This window comes from Hydra vulgaris, chromosome 09, assembly GCF_038396675.1.
Source record: "Hydra vulgaris chromosome 09, alternate assembly HydraT2T_AEP".
NCBI classification, from domain to species: Eukaryota; Metazoa; Cnidaria; class Hydrozoa; order Anthoathecata; family Hydridae; genus Hydra; species Hydra vulgaris.
Window position 1 is genome coordinate 49,033,936 of NC_088928.1, and position 17,208 is coordinate 49,051,143.

The 17,208-nt window shown below is 28.4% G+C and overlaps 1 protein-coding gene across 1 annotated transcript; it reads right to left on the reverse strand.

The window, feature by feature from the left end:
• Positions 1 to 10,811: 10,811 nt before the first annotated feature.
• LOC136085535 (ATP-dependent DNA helicase PIF6-like) lies at positions 10,812 to 11,624 on the reverse strand. Its single transcript, XM_065806849.1, has one exon. It carries the CDS (start codon positions 11,622 to 11,624, stop codon positions 10,812 to 10,814), a length of 813 nt encoding a protein of 270 aa, XP_065662921.1.
• Positions 11,625 to 17,208: the final 5,584 nt, after the last annotated feature.

Consider the following 17,208-nt stretch of genomic DNA (forward strand, 5'->3'; position numbering starts at 1 on the left):
TTTCTACGCCTCTGATTAACATCATTATATCTTAATACGACTGTCATTTGAGAACTATGACTGTTTCATCAAATATAACGTTGTCTTATCAAATATAACGTTATAAAATTTTCCTTAAAAAATTCTTGTTTTATTAAAGTCCTGAATTTGTTAGGCGCATATTTCAATAATTTCATTTAAAAGACTTTTACTTATGTACGTTGCTTTAGAATTACAGTAATTTAAATGGTTTTTTAAAATATTGTCCCCAGCGCTTACTCTAAAGCGGAGCAATTCCCGAAGATTGCCATCATTAATTACTGAAGAGTTTTGATTTATTTCAGAAATCTGCCCATCATTGCGATGACCTCGCCGAGTAATATTTTTTCGACCGAGAAATATTATAGATTCAACTATAGGCTTTATTCGCTCTTGATTTTCTTTAAGTCTTCCTTCGTTAACTAAATTATGTAAACTGTAGACGGACATTCATATGTTTTGATAAAATCTGATACTGCCAACATAGCAACTTTGTGATACGCATTGCAATCATGTAATTGTAAGTCTCCATCCTTACCCAAAAGCTTTGAATAACTTTTAACAAGTAAAGTAACTAGCTTGAGTAATTGCAGTTGACTGTGTATTCCCTAAACTTTTGCAAAAAGAAAGCAATACTTACAAAAAATTCCATAAAGGCATTCTGAAATCATTATCCACGGAAATTTTTTGGTAATAATTCTCGGACAAAATTAATTAAGATTCTTACCCTTCTTTAAATGCACAGAATATGGATATTTGTAATTTAAACCAGGAAACCAACTGCATTTCAATATTAGGTATTTATCTTGTTCATTAACCTGACGTGTTAAAAAAACCCCGATGTCTATATATTTTTATATATATTCGTCATTATTAATATTTGTACAGCATTTTACCGTGAAATAAATGACTGGAGCAAGTAAAAGACAATAGTCTTATCATCTTGCCCCATTTTTGTCGTTGACAAAATATAACAAAATATAAACCAAATACAAATATAATAAAATATTTATAACACATATAATTTTTTTTTTTTTTTACTTCTTTTACAATCAACATCATTAAATAACCAAGCAAGTAATATAATAGAATTTCAAGAAAAAGTGAAGATTTAAATTGAAAAAGGAAAAATTTTAAAAATAAGAAAAAATTTTAAAAATAAGAGATTGTTTCATTAATGTTGAGATCTAGTAGCTGTTGTTTTACAACGCATTTAAAATGTTGGAATGAGTTTATCGTTTTTATTTTGTTTGCTAGAAATGAGTTCCACAATTGGGGTCCTCTGCTGGATATTGAGAATTTAGATTGTCTTCAATAGGTTTTCGGAATATAGTAGTTCTTGATAGAGTATTTTGTTTGATATTTGTGATTAATAAGGCGAAAAAAGTTATGGAAGACTTCAGAGACCAGATCATTTTTGAGTTTAAACATGAACTGAAGAATCAATAGATATTTTGTTCGTAGATATTAAGAACTCTCAGTTCCTTCATTAAATGTTTAGAATTGGCATTTCTATTTGCGTTTGTTAATATACGGCATGCTTGTTTCTGTTTTTTATATATTAAATCTAGTTTTGATTGGTAGGTACTAGCCCAGACAATATTGCAGTACTTAATATAGCTATGTATATATGCAAAATAAAAAATTTTAAGGGATGCATTATTTAAAATATATCTGGTTTTATGCATAATTCCAATGTTTTTAGATATTTTGTTTTTTAATATATTAATGTGGTCTTTCCAGCTAATATGTTCATCTAAGAATACCCCGAGAAATTTAACTGAGAACGCTCGATTTAGTCTAACTTTGTCTAATAGAATATCTGGAAGTTTTAATGGTAGTTTGTCTGAATTGTATGGTTTTGTGAAAAAGATATAATTACTTTTCTCAATGTTGACAGAAAGTTTGTTTGCTTTAAACCAATCACTCAACTCTTCAAGTTCCTGATTTACTGTATTAAAAAGTGTAGTAATGTTAGAGTGGGTATAGAAAGCTTGAGTGTCATCTGCGAAAAGAATGAAGTTCAATATACTGGAAGATAAAAATGTCATTTATATAGATTAGGAAAAGCAGAGGTCCTAGAATAGACCCCTGAGGAACACCACATGTGACGATTTCAAGGGGAGTGTATGTTTTATTGTAAAATAAGGCTTGTTTACGGTTTTTTAGATAGCAACTGAACCATTTTAAATTTTTATACCAAAATTATAAAGTTTGTATAGAAGGATCTCGTGGTCCACTGTATCGAAAGCCTTTGAAAGGTCGATAAATACTCCAAGGGTGTATTTGTTTTTGTCGAAGCCACTTAAAATTTTGTTAACTAATTTTATTACAGCATGTTCAGTTGAGTGGCCTTTTTTAAATCCGTATTGGTTATTGTAGAGGATGTTATGATTTTGAAGGTATGTAAAGAGTCTATTATACATTATGCGCTCCAATACTTTTTAGAAGCATGGGAGTATTGAGATTTTAACTTCTTTGGTTTTGTAATTGTTTTTTTGTTTTTTTTTTTACTTTTCGTTTTTTTGCGATTCTGATATTTATCTAAATTCTTTATCGTATCACGGCGTTAATTTTTGTTTAAAAATCTCCCGATTGCCAGTTTGCGCGTGTTTTCACACTTACAGCATAGTATGTGGAAACTATGCGAAAATAACAACCAAATTTTAATAGACCATTCAATATCAAGTTTTTGCGAGTGGTTTCTATCGGTACAGACATTTTGCGCAAAACTTGGATTTGATTAATAAGAAAACAAAGCGTATGTTTATGTACCTCACCCTATCGTTTTTTAATTATATCTTGAAATTATACTCTCACATTGATAACATAATATCAAATTGATATTTTCAGAAAAAATATTACAAAAATTGGACACTCCAATTATAATTATACTCCTAAATAAAAATAATTTATTAAAAAAATTAAAATCTATATGTAAAATAATTTTTTAAACTTAAAATTCTGCCTACAAAAATAATTTAGAGAAAATATGAAATATAAGTAATCTAATTAGTAAATAAAATAAAGGAAAAGTACAACCTGCCAATACCTAAAAATCCAAAATAAAAAATTACTACTTTACTATCAATCTATCATACATGTTCTATTTTCATTCAATTTGTAAATTCTATTGCATAAATCTATACACACTGTAATTTGCATAGCTTGTTAAACAGCCTAGCTTTAGATATGTTGTGGATTAAATAGCTTACCTTAACTTATTCTTAAACCAATAGAAAATTTAATCTTAAACCCATATATAATAGCTTAACCTTAAACCAATAGAACTACTATATACATCTACACCTTAATTTATTCCAAAAAAAAGCATAACATTAAGAAAAGTGTCATCTTATTGATATTTTTATAACAGGTAATATTTATAAAAACTAATGAAAATAAACTATTTTCATATTTTGAATATGCTATCTTTTTTATGAAGATTATATGAAAATATCTTGAAATGATATAAATAAAATCCAAGTCTAAAAAAATATATTAATAAAAAGACATAAAACTGAGCAGCTTTGCAAATCATTACATCTGCGATACCTATTTTGAAATTCACAATACTTACTTGGATCATGGCTTTACTTATATAACCTTAACACAAACATCAAGGTTTTTAATAATCTGATATCTTGTATCAGATTACTATAACCTCATACAAACTATATCTGATACCTTGTATCAGATGTTTATCAACTTTAAAAAACAAACTACAAACTGTTTTTGAACATGCAACATATAAATGGATAATAATGAATATAAATAACACAGTTTTTTAAGATATGCACCAGCATTTGTATCAAAAATTACTAATATAAAACATTTAAATCTGTAAAAATAAAAAATTTGTGAACACTTCAGTTCATTACTTAATAATATAATATATTCAAGTAGTCGTTTGAATATACTAATTATAATTCCTAAAATATTTTTTTGTAGCCGTTTATACTGTTTATTAGCAGAGTACCAGTCTTAACATTCCTGGAGGTCTTTCAATAATAAAACTGTTTTAATCAATAATAAACATTGTAATAAACTTCAATAATAAAAATGTTTATCAATTTAATAATTTAATAATAAGTTAATAATATGTAACCAAGTAAAAAATGTATCCTTCATAAAAATATTTAATTAAGTTACAATACCAGTATATATAAAAAAATGCAGAATAAAACAAGACAATTTTAAAATTTAATAAACATAACTTTGAAATTCATGAATACGAAATAAAACAGAAAAATATACAAAATAAAAATATAAAAGTAAAAATAATAAATAATATAAATAATTATGAAGATCTAATAATAAAAAGATATAACTTGGTACTTCAAACACTTTCAAGCATTTTTTTTTTTTTCTCACAAAGCCTGCTTACTTCAGCCAAATAAAATAAAAAGTAATATTTAATGTGTTTAAATATCCTAATAACACAATAATGTAGAATAAATATTAACTTACTTCATAAAATGATCTGACTGCATTTCAAGGTTAAACATGGACAACACTGATGTATAGCCACTTACACGTTGCAAGTTAAGATATTTGTAAACATTTTTTCATACTGTTTTATATATATATACTATTTATACCTAGTAATAAATGTTATCACTGTGGATAGCCCTCCGAAAGTCGTTAGCCTAAAAAATAAAACTTTGCCTACCGAAAGTCCGTTTTATTGCCTAAAAATGTCACGTGTCAAAATAAAATTTATCAACCAATAAAGCGCTTTCGGTAAAATAAAAAAAATTAACAACTCACCTCGACTCAAGGGCTGCCAACTCGCCGAAAATTTCATATATCTATGTGTAATAGGCCGAAAAATGCATTATGGGATGTCTTGCGGGACCAAATTCATATAAACAACATAATCAGTTAATACGCTAAACTGTTTATACTATATATACATAGATATATTACATTTTAAAATTTTTTTTTTTTTTTTTTTTTTTCTCTGTTTTAATATAATATAAGATTTTACAACTTCGTAATATAAAATTTCAATAAATAAAATAAGTAAAACAGATAGGGGCTCAAAGAAGATGAGGATGACAGTACGTTATCACAATCTTTTCATAGAGCCCCTATAACAAGATTTCAAAAAAATATCGTAATATGTTACAATATGCGTAATAAAATTTCAATAAAATATCGTAATAAAACGCGTAATTCGTTAATAAAATTGATAAGCAACCAACAAAAGTAGAAATAAAACAAAAACAGATTTATGAGAAATTATTCAAAGTATCATTAACCAAAAACGTTTCTTATATTTTAAAAATTTCTTTTTTTGTTAAAAACTTGAATGAACTTAACGAATTTACCGTACCTTTGAATCCTTTTTGAAAAGTACTCCATACTTTTGGACCTCGATATAGAATGCTGTACTCTGAATATTTGTTTATTATCCGAGGCAGTTTATATGTGTTGGTCATATTCGCTCTAAGATTATAGCTATCATTTTTATTTATTTTAAACTTGTTATTAAAGCTTATAGGAGAGATATTGTGATTATAACGATACATGAAAATTAAATGCTGGTAGATATTTATTTCAAACACATTCATCATTTTCATATCTTTCATTAAGGGCTTAGCGTGTTCACGCCTATTTTTTGAGTAAATGATTCTGCAGGCATGTTTTTGAAGACTATAAATTTTTTTAATCTTTGCCGCTTGAGTACTTGCCCATGAAATGTTTGCATAGCTGATGAGGCTATGAATTAGCCCAAAGTAGATTAATTTAAGACTATTTTTATTGACGTAGGAGCGAACTCGATACATCAAACCTATTATTTTGGTGATTTTTGACTGGATATATATTATATGTGGAAGCCAGGATAATTTTTCATCAACAATGATTCCTAAGAATCTTATATTGGATTGCTTATTTACTAGTTTATCATTTAGAGATAGGTTAGGCAACTTGAGAGGAAGATTTTCTTCTTGTGTTTTTTTGTGAAATAGTATATACTTTGTTTTCTCAGCGTTAAGTGAGAGTTTGTTTGCCTTAAACCAGTTGTTTACTTTACACAATTCAATATTCATGTCTGCATATAATTTCTTGATATCATTGTTGGTGAGAAATAAGTTTGTGTCATCTGCAAACATGACCGAGTTCATTTTTAAAGATGCATTACAAAAGTCATTTATATATATTAGAAAAAGAAGTGGACCAAGAATCGATCCTTGCGGGACTCCACATATGACATTTAATACTCCAGATTGGACATTATTTACATATTGTTTTCTGTTTGTAAGATAGCTTTTAATCCAATAATAAGTTTTATTTATTATTCCGTAATGCCTTAATTTATCTAATAGAATGCAATGGTCCACTGTATCGAATGCTTTTGATAAATCAAGAAACACTCCTAAAGTAAATTTATTATTTTCAAAACCATTAGTTATTTGATTTACTATTTCAATGATTGCATGTTCTGTAGAGAGATTTTTTTGAAAGCCAAACTGATTTGGGTAAAAAAAATTGTTTTTAATGAAGTAATCATAGATTCTATTATAAACTACACGTTCGAAGAGTTTTGAAAATACAGAAAGTATTGATATAGGCCTGTAGTTTGAAATGTCAGAATGATCATTACATTTGTATAATGGAATTACTTTTGCCAATTTAAGTACATCCGGAAATATCCCAGAATTTAATGAGAGCTTAAGTATATGAATCAGGGGTCTATTAAGACTGTGTTTGTTTGCAATAACTATATCACTAGATATCTCATCAAATCCTGGAGCCTTTTTTTTTTTTAAGGAGGCAAAGGCTGCCTCTAATTCTTCATAGCCTAATTCATAATCAAGCATGGTAACGTTATTCGTGGTTTTAAGATAGGTTTTAAATGATACAGATGTTGGTACAATTTTATTTACAAGATTAGGACCAATATTTGTAAAATATTTATTGAATTCTTCTGAAATTAGTTTTTGACAAAAAATATATAGTTATTTTCAATAACAATTCGTTTAGGAAGAGAAGGTGAATTTAGTTTTTCTATTCCCATTATGAGATTAATGATGGACCATGTTTTTTTGCTATCAAATTTGCATTTGTTAATTTGATTACTGTAATATTTTTTTTTTTGCATTTTTAATGAGATCTTGATAAAAAAATTTATAATTTTTGTAATTTTTTTCATTATCATTGTTTCTATTTTTCAAAAATTTATTGTAGAGTTTTTTTTTTTTTTTTTGAGCACTTTAATAACGATTTATCCATCCACGGATTAGCAATTGCTTTTGACTTAGTTGTTATTATCTCTTTTGGACAGGTTTCATTAAAGTACTCCAAAAATGTACTTAAAAAGGCATTGTAAGCTTCATTAGTATCTTTACATTTATATACGTTGTTCCATGTTTCTTGTTTTAGTCTACTTGTTAATTTATTAGTGTTACTCAATTTTAAATTTCGTTTTATTAAATGTATAATTTTTGAATGACAATCAGACATAGATTTAAAGTTTTTTATTTTTATGAATATCGGGAAATGATCGCTAATATCTGTCAAAAATATACCGGTTTCAAATGTCGTTTCTAAATAATTATTGATAAAAATATTGTCTATTGCTGTTGCAGAGGTTTTTGTTACTCGCGTTGGTTTATTAATAGTTGACAAGACATTAAATTTAAAAAGCATATCAAAAAAAGATTTTATTTTTGGAAATTTTGTGTTAGAAAGAGCATCAAGATTTATGTCACCAGTTATATATAAAGTCTTATTTTCTTTATTTATTTTCATAATCGTATTTTTGATAAAGGTTTCGAAATTTTTTATTTTTCCACTCGGTGGACGATAAACACATCCAACTAAAATGTTTCGGTATTTTTTATTAATAATTTCAATGAAAAGGCTTTCATAGTTATCATTTGAAAAGCATAGTATATTTTTTATCTTGAAAGCATATTTTTCTAAGACATAAATTCCTAATCCTCCTCCTTTTTTCCCATTTCCTCTTGATTGACTTATTAGTTTATAAAATGGTAATATATAATTAGAATTTAATTCAAGAGAACTTTCTGTATCATGCCAAGTCTCTGAAATAGATATGATGTCGAACGTGTAGTTTAAAATATTTAAAAATTCTTTAAGTTTATCAAAATTTTGCTGCATGCTTCAAATGTTTATGTGTAATACAGAAAATGAGCCATCATCTGCTATTACTTTAAATTCAAAAGGATCAATATACGGTGTGTTAATTAAGTTCATTTGAGTTTCTTGAAAAATATTTATATTTTCTTCTGATAGGTTATTTATAAAGTTGTCCTCAAAAAAGTCTAAATTTAAATTGTGAAAATCTAATTATTGTGGAAAAAGCGCTGCCATTTTTTAAAAATGTATAATTAAAAAATATTTAATATAATTAAAAACTAAAATACTCAAAACGCTTACTCGTTTACGCATGTCGGAATAACATCTGTGTTGCGGGTGTTTTCTCGAAATTCGTGAACAATTAGTTTGTTGTAAACAACTTTTGCAAAATAGCCATTTTGACGATGTATCTTCGCCTGATCAAAAAGTTCTTTTCGAATTTTTCGCGTGGTAAAACTAAAATCTTCATTTAGAAAGATATTAGTTCCTTTTAATTTTGTTGCTCTTTCCAAAATTGTATTGGTATTATAAAATATTATTGGCTTTAGCTTTTCAGGAATCAAATTATTATTTGTAATCCCTTATATAATTAAATATGCCAGCTTTTTGTTCAGCCATCAATTGTGTAAACAAACGTGGAAAGAATGTTGAAAACAGTATATCTTTTTTTAGATTCCCAAAAAAGAAAAACAGGCAAATAACTGTTCAACATATTTGATTTATTAAAAAAATAAATATATCAAAACTTAAAAGATATTTTTAAAGCAATGTAAATGCATAATATTATAAAAAATATTGATACATAATAATATTATATTATTAATATGATGGAAATCATATTATTAATATGATGGAAATAACTCCAACAAATTTATAAGGTCAACTTTTTTTAGATGCAAACTTTGGGTTCATAATTGTTGTCTTCAAGATCTTGAGACAAAATCTTGTGAAGAACTTAATTTTAGTTATACGATTTGCAGTGAACATTTTGATTCATTCCAATACTATCTAGCTAACAATGGCGGTAAAAGAGCACTTGTAAATGCAATACCAACAATTTTTAACTTTCGAAATCAACCATCTTTGTTTAATTTAAAGAGAAAACAACCAACAAACAGAACTCGTTTACAGGATAAAATACAAAAAGAAGTCAGTAATACAATTGAATTATTAGCAAGAAATGGTGTTGATACTACTGGTACAAATAATATATCAGCTGTTATTTTAGAAATAAATATTTGTCATCTCAAGTTAAGCTTTTTTGTCTTAAAAAAATAAATAAAGAATTTACAGTTAAAGAACAAAATGTTACAAAATTGTGATCGTTCAATAGAACACATTATAAATTTATCTAAAAAAATTTTAACTACTACCCAGCTATAATTTTTTGAAAGTCAATTACTTATGAATAATCGCATTAAAAAAGGAAAACATTGGACTGTTAAAGATAAACTGTTAGCCTTGAGAATTATGTATCACTGTCCACAAACTTTTAAAATGCTAAGAAGAAGATTCAGTAATTGGCGGTGACTTTGATCTATAACAATGGGTCAAACGTCCATTTAATAAAACGTCTTTGTTTATATTAAAAAAACTTAACAAAATACGAAAAAAAGCGTTTTTCAAAGGGGGCTGTCTAAAATTTTTATAATCTATTTCGCAATATTTTACCATAAAATTGTCCTTAATAACTACCTAAATAGGACATAAAGTTTTACCCATATTTATAAATTAACTTATCTTTTTTTGAAAATTTCCAAAATTTCCGGAAAATTTCCCGAAATAATTTTTCCTTTTTTTTTTTTTTTCTTTTTGTTCTTTATTATATTTTAAACAACATTTCGTTACAAAATATAAAGTTTACAAGATAAGTATAAAAAAGTAAATTTCAAATTACTAAATAGCTCCGATCGGAAATAACGATTTATTAGAACAAATGAGAAGCAGTTGTGAGCTCATTACTGAACATAATCTTTCAAACTTCGTGAGACACTGCGAATCTTTTCTTACGCAATGTGTTAATGGAGATTACATTTAAAGAGAATAAAGTCGAAATTTAAAAAAATGTGTATATAAAAATGTATATAAATAGATTATTTCGGAAAATATCATTTTTTTCTAATGAGTCTAATGATCAAACACAGTGTGAAATAAGAAAAGTTTGATAAGTGATTTTTTATTTATTACATATATATATATATATATATATATATATATATATATATATATATATATATATATATATATATATATATATATATATATATATATATATATATATATATATATATATATATACTAGCTGGAGTTACCCGGCGTTGCCCGGGCCAATACTTAAAAGTAAATGAGCATCTGGAACTTTGTTATACTAATTTTGGGCTATGCACAGTAAGATTGTGCAATATTTTTTAGTGTTGCACAATAATCCCACAAAATGTGACCCTGTTGGTTGAAGCTATGAAATAACTGAAAGACATTAAGGAAGAAAAAGATATTTTGTTTATTTTCCACCTAAAAACAACAAATTAACAATTTCCAAAAGAACAATTACTCAAATTTTTCAATTAAATTGTTCTCTCACACTGGAAAAAAAAGTTGAACATGTTACAAAAGTTAAATCATGGGTAATTTCTTCACATTGGATTGTTATTGTTTTAATAGGACTTCTTTAAAGAGGATTTCTTTCACTGAAGAGCCTTCTGATAGACAATATTCTTGGTTTTTTCTTCTGGAGTCAAAATGAAAAGATTTCGTGGAGATCCAACTCTGGAGCATGCAACATAGAGCTGGCCGTGAGAAAAGCAGGGCTGTTCCAAATTGATGCCAGCCACTTTGAGTGACTGTCCCTGCGCTTTGTTAATGGTCATGGCAAAAGCCAGCCTGACTGGAAACTGGAGGCGCTTGAAACTGAATGGGAGGTCATTGGGAATCATTGGAATCCTTGGAATGAAGACATTCTCAACTCTGCCACATCCAGTCAGTATAGTTGCTTCAATCAAGTTTGAAAGGATAGCTTTGATGATGAGTCGAGTTCCATTGCAGAGCTTGGGACTGTCGAGGTTGCGAAGGAGAATGATTGGTGCTCCAACTTTCAGGTGAAGAATGTGATGAGGGCATCCAGATGGTTCTAAAGAGTTCAGAAATTCTGTTGGATAGTTGACAGCTTCACTGGGGTCCATAACCATGTCAATGGAGTTGTAGGACTTTTCATTGCCTGGGAGCATTTTCTGGATCTGCATATTGATCTTGGTGACAGACTCATTTTTGGGAGCCAGAATAGCTCTCTCACAGATCCAGTCATGTCTGGTGAAACTCTGCTGGATGTTGGGAAACACCTTGACAATGAGTTCCTCTGCAGAATCCACCAGTGCGCAAAAGTTGGCAGGGAATTTAATGAGCCCTGTCTGCACATCAACTGGTGCCTCACCATTGCCCAAGGCAAGGAGCTGATTGGAAAAGGCTCCTGCTGACAGATCACCAGACAACTTTACCCTCATGTTTGTTGTCAAATGAAGTGTTCTGACACTCCTCCACAGGTAGGAAGCTTTTAGGTTTTGCCAAATTGCACGGCTGAGGCTGAAGAGCCACACTGGATCCCATTTTTGGGCCCCCCTGACCCCGGGGGTCGGGGTACGGGGTCAAAACCCAGCTAAGAACCTTCTCCCCCTCGAGGACTACCCCCATGCCAAATTTCATCGAGATCGGTTCGGCGGTTTGGATTTCTATAGAGAACAAACAAACAAACAAACACACACACAAACACACATTGCCCTTTATATATACCTAGCTGGAGTTACCCGGCGTTGCCCGGGCCAATATTTAAACTGGCTTACCTGATATCTGTACACAAAAATGGGCCCAAAAATGGGCCCAAAAAATGGTCCCCCCTGACCCCGGGGTCAGGGGGGCCCATTTTTGGGCCCCCTTGACCCCGGGGATTGGGCTACGGGGTCAAAACCCAGCTAAGAACCTTCTCCCCCTCGAGGATTACCCCCATGCCAAATTTCATCGAGATCGGTCCGGCGGTTTGGATTTCTATAGAGAACAAACAAACAAACACACACACACATTGCCCTTTATATATATTAAGATTATTTTTCGTCTACCCCCACCCCCCACCCCGCATTTTGCAATACGCTTTTTTGAGTAACCTCCACCTCCCTAAAAGTACCTACGCTTTTAACTTATTTATCTAACATTTTATGATATTTTTTTAATTTAGTGTCTCTGCCCTCCCATCTCATATACGCCATTAGAAGACCCCCTCTTCCCCTCCGAGCGTTCGTACTTTATGAACGATCCCTTACACATCTCTATTTATTTTTAACTGGAATATGTAGAATATTTTTTATTACTAATCATTTAAGCGATTCATAACATACATTATGAAATTGAAACTGATATAATCTCCTCATTGTATCGATCGCCATGTGGTAAACAAGTTAACTTCCTCAATATCTTAAGAAATTTTATGTCTCAAATGAGTAAACAAAACAACACGTTTTCTTCGCGGGAGATACAAATATGGACGCATTATGTTATGAAAAGTTTGCAAACATAAAAAACTTTTTCAACTTACAATTTGAATTTAATGTAATACCCATCATATTTAAACCCACACGCATTACTAACCAATCATCTTCTGTGATTGATAATATTTTAACAAACAGTTCCCTAAATACTAAATTTGAATCAGGTCTTTTTATTGCAGACTTTTCTGATCATTTTCCGGTTTTCCATATAGCACGCGAAGTACTATCTAATATTGACAATAAAAAAAACTTTGTGACTTACAGAAATCTTTCTATAAAAAACCTGAATAATTAAAAAAAAAAACTCCAAATAGAACGATGAGACAAAGTTTATTCATCAACAGATCCTAATATTGCGTTTGATAATTTCTCAAGCACATTTCAAAATATCTTTTATAATATATGCCCAAAAATAACTACAGAAATAAAAAACAAAGGATATAAGAATCTATGGATGACAATAACTTTAATTAAAGCATCAAAAAGAAAACAAAAACTTTACATAAAATTTTTAAAATCAAAAAATGAAGGTGATGAAAAAATCTACAAAAATTATAAAAAGTTTTTTCAACATAATATGAAAGAAGCAAAAATAAGATATTTTTCTAATCAGCTTGATAAGCATAAATTCAATATAAAAAGGACTTGGGCTGTTATAAACCAACTAACAGGATTATAACAAGTGAAACAAATATATGTCAAGAATTTAACAAATATTTTGTTAATGTAGGCTCCTCTCTTGCTTCTAACATTGCGCAACCAAATAAAACATTTAATAATTTTTTGGGAGCAAAACCCAACATATAAATAATGAAAAGATAACTAAACTTGATTTTAATAAAGTAATTATTGAACTTAAACGCAACAAGTCATGTGGATATGATGGTATTTCCAGTGATGTAGCTATTTATGTTATGGTCAGCATTTGTAAACCATTATTTTATTTAATATCATCTTCATTTGAAAAAAGTATATTCCCTGACAAACTTAAATTAGCCAAAATTAATCCCATTCTCTTAAAAAGGTGATTGCGATAATATTTCTAACTACCAGTTTTTTCAAAAGTATATGAGAGAGTAATTTATAATAGAGTTAATAAGTACTTTACATTAAACAATTTATTATACAAAAATCAGTTTGGATTTCAAAGCAATTGCTCTACTGAACGTCCTATTATTAAACTTGCTGACAAAATATATAAGTCGTTTGATAGTGATGAACTGGTATTAGGAGTTTTTATTGATCTTTCCAAGGCCTTTGATACAGTTGATCACAGTATTTTACTTTCCAAGCTAAAATATTACAGCATAATAGGCTCAACATTTAAGTGGATTCAAAGCTACTTGTCTAACAGAAAGCAACTTGTACTACTAGAAAAGTCAGGAGCCCTTGATATTACGTGTGGGGTTCCTCAGGGTTCAATCCTAGGTCCATTATTGTTTTTAATATATATTAACTATATGCATAAAGCTTCCCAAAAAATATCTACAATTATCCATGCTGACGATACAAATTTATTTTTTAATCATCCTGATGCAAAGACTTTGTTTGAAACTATGAATATTGAACTCAAAAATTTCAACCTCTGGTTTATAGCAAATAAATTATCCCTAAATTGTAAAAAAACTAGCTTTACTCTATTTCATAAAAAAAAAACAATCAATTAATCTTCCGTTAAAGCTGCCTAAACTGTTTATTAATAAAAATTAAATTAAACGTGAAAAATACACAAAATTTTTGGGAGTACTTTTTGATGAAAATTTGTCATGGAGAAACCATATTGGTCTTCTTGAAACAAAGGTGTTCTCTGTAATAGGTGTTTCGTATAAGTCAAGACCTTTTCTCGATAGTAAATCACGTAATATGCTTTACTTTAGTCTTGTACATAGTCAGCTTTTGTACGCAAATATTGTATGGGCCAGCACCCATAAAACCAAATTGCTAAAATTGCATAGTCTGCAAAACCATGCATGCAAAGCAATTAATTATTTAAATAGGTTAGTAAACCCGGCCCCAGTGATGAAAAGCATGATGGTTCTAGATATTGAGAAACTTAACACATTACAGATATTAATTTTTATGTATAAGTATAAAAACAATCTTCTACCAAGCGTTTTTTCAGATAACTTTTTTATATCATTTTCTGAAAAATATAATCTGCGTTCAAATACCAGGAACGACTATCAACTAGGAAAAATTAAATCACAGCAGTCAAGTTTTCTAATTACAAACCGTGGTCCATCAATATGGAATCGTTTCCAAAATAAAAATATTAAAGACCTAAAAAGCATTTTATCGTTAAACAACAAGCTAAAATGCATCTCCTTAATTCCTGACATATATATTATAGTTTACAGTATTTGTTTTCAGATTTTTTTGTGTTTTTTCTTTTTATTTCTTTTTTCTTTTTTTCTTCTTCTTATGTGTTTTAATTTTTTTTTTTTTTTTAAATTTTTTAAAAAAAAAAAAAAAAAAAAAAGTTTTGCTTTATTAAATTTTTATTTTACTTTAAAAATTAAGGTGTTTTTTTTATTTTTATTTTAATGAGTGACTAAAGGGGCTCTATAAAAAGGTTGTGATGTTAAACGCATCATCCTTACCTTCTTTGAGTCCCTGACTGATTATAACAGTATATATATATTATAAATTAAAAAGATTAAAAACGTTTTTTATAAAGGTTTTTTATGTATACGACGTTATTTATTTTATATGAAAGATTGTAATATTGTTTAATCAGCGAAATAAAAGTTAAATAATAATAATAATAAATTTTAAAACCGCCAGGTTGAATGCAAAAAACCGCACAATTAAATGCAAAAAAAACCGCCATATTAAATGCAAAAAAGTGCCAGATTAAATGAAAAAAACCACCGGATTTGTGCAAAAAACCACCAGATCAAATGCAAAAAACGGTATGCTTTATGCTTCTGATGACAATGAAGAGGTACAAGTTTGTTTTTGTTAGTACTAGCCCATGCAATATTTGCATAGTTAATATGGCTGTGAATAAAAGAGAAATATAATTGAGTCAGAGTTTTCTTATTCAAACTTTTATTATAATTACTCTGTATATTTCAACATTATCAATGAAAAAGAAAGGCATTTTATTTGGAATTAATTTTTTTAGAAGGTGGATGAAAAAAAACCAATTAGTCTTTTTAATTTCAAGTGATAATTTGTTTGATTTAAACCAGTAAGAACTCTTGTTTAATTCTAGGCTCATAAATTTAAACAGTGTAGAGATGTTATTGTGAGATAAAAATAGGTTTCTATCATGGGCAAACATTGTTGTTTTTAATCTGAATACGTTATGAAGATTGTTAATATATATAAAAAAAGTAGAGTTCCGAGAATTGATCATTGCGGAACACCACAGGCAATCTTTAGCTAACCCATTGGCGAAGAAGCGTTAACGGATACAAATTGTTTGCGGTTATTTAAATAACTTTTTAACCATTTAAGAACATTTCCAGTTATTCTGCAATGTTTGAGTTTTTTAAAAAGAATTTCATGATCTATAGTATCAAAGGCTATGGATAAGTCAATAAAAATGCTTAAAACTCAAATTTTTCAAATGATTCATTGATACTACGTGTTAATTGGAGAATCGCGTGTTCTGTAGAGTTGTTTTTTTTTAATTTCACACTGACGGTTAAATAATAAATGATTGTCAGTTAGATGTGTTATACAAAATTAATTTTTTTTTTATTATTATATTTACAAAATAAAAAATATTTATGATAATTTTTTAACAATTTCTGAATAAAAAAAATATATAACGTATAGGGTCATGGCACCACCTACCGCGACTTTAAGAAAACTTTTAACTTAAAAACTCCAAAACCATAACAGATTTTTATTTAGGGTTTTCGAATTAATATTTTATACTCAATTATTAACTAAATTATATAATTCGAATTGAGTAAAGTTATTTTTTTAATGTTATTTTTAATTTTTTGTAAGATCTAGTACGTTTCTTCACCTACTGTGATAAAGCACCACCTACCATAAGCGATTCTACGCCTATAGGCGGAAAATCATACACGGTATACCGTGTATGATTTTTTTCATACACGGTATACCGTGTATGAAAAAAAATCGTATATTTTAATTTTACTTTTATATATTTAAATCAAGAAACAAATACATAAACTTAATATGATTACAAAACAAAGAAGACATTGGTTATAAAATTATCCGCCAAACCTTTTTTCTGAATTTAAACTTTTTTTCTTTTTAAATTTTTTTTTTTAATGTTTTTTTTTTTTGTCTTTTTATTTTATTTAATTTTATTACAGCTTTTTTCTTTTAGATTTTTCTTGTTTTTCTTTTTCTTTCAATTCTTTTTTTTCAGCAGCTTTATTTTTACGTTCAATTTTATTTTGATATCTTCTTCTTCCTTTGCATTTTCTCTAGTTATTTGAATCTCTGACCATTTGGATGAAGTTACAACGCTCGGTAATCGTTCAACTTGTTTCAGCCTTTTTTCTGTGATTGCTTTGGCCATAAAAGAAAGTTGTGTAATGGGTTTACATCTTTTATTATTTGT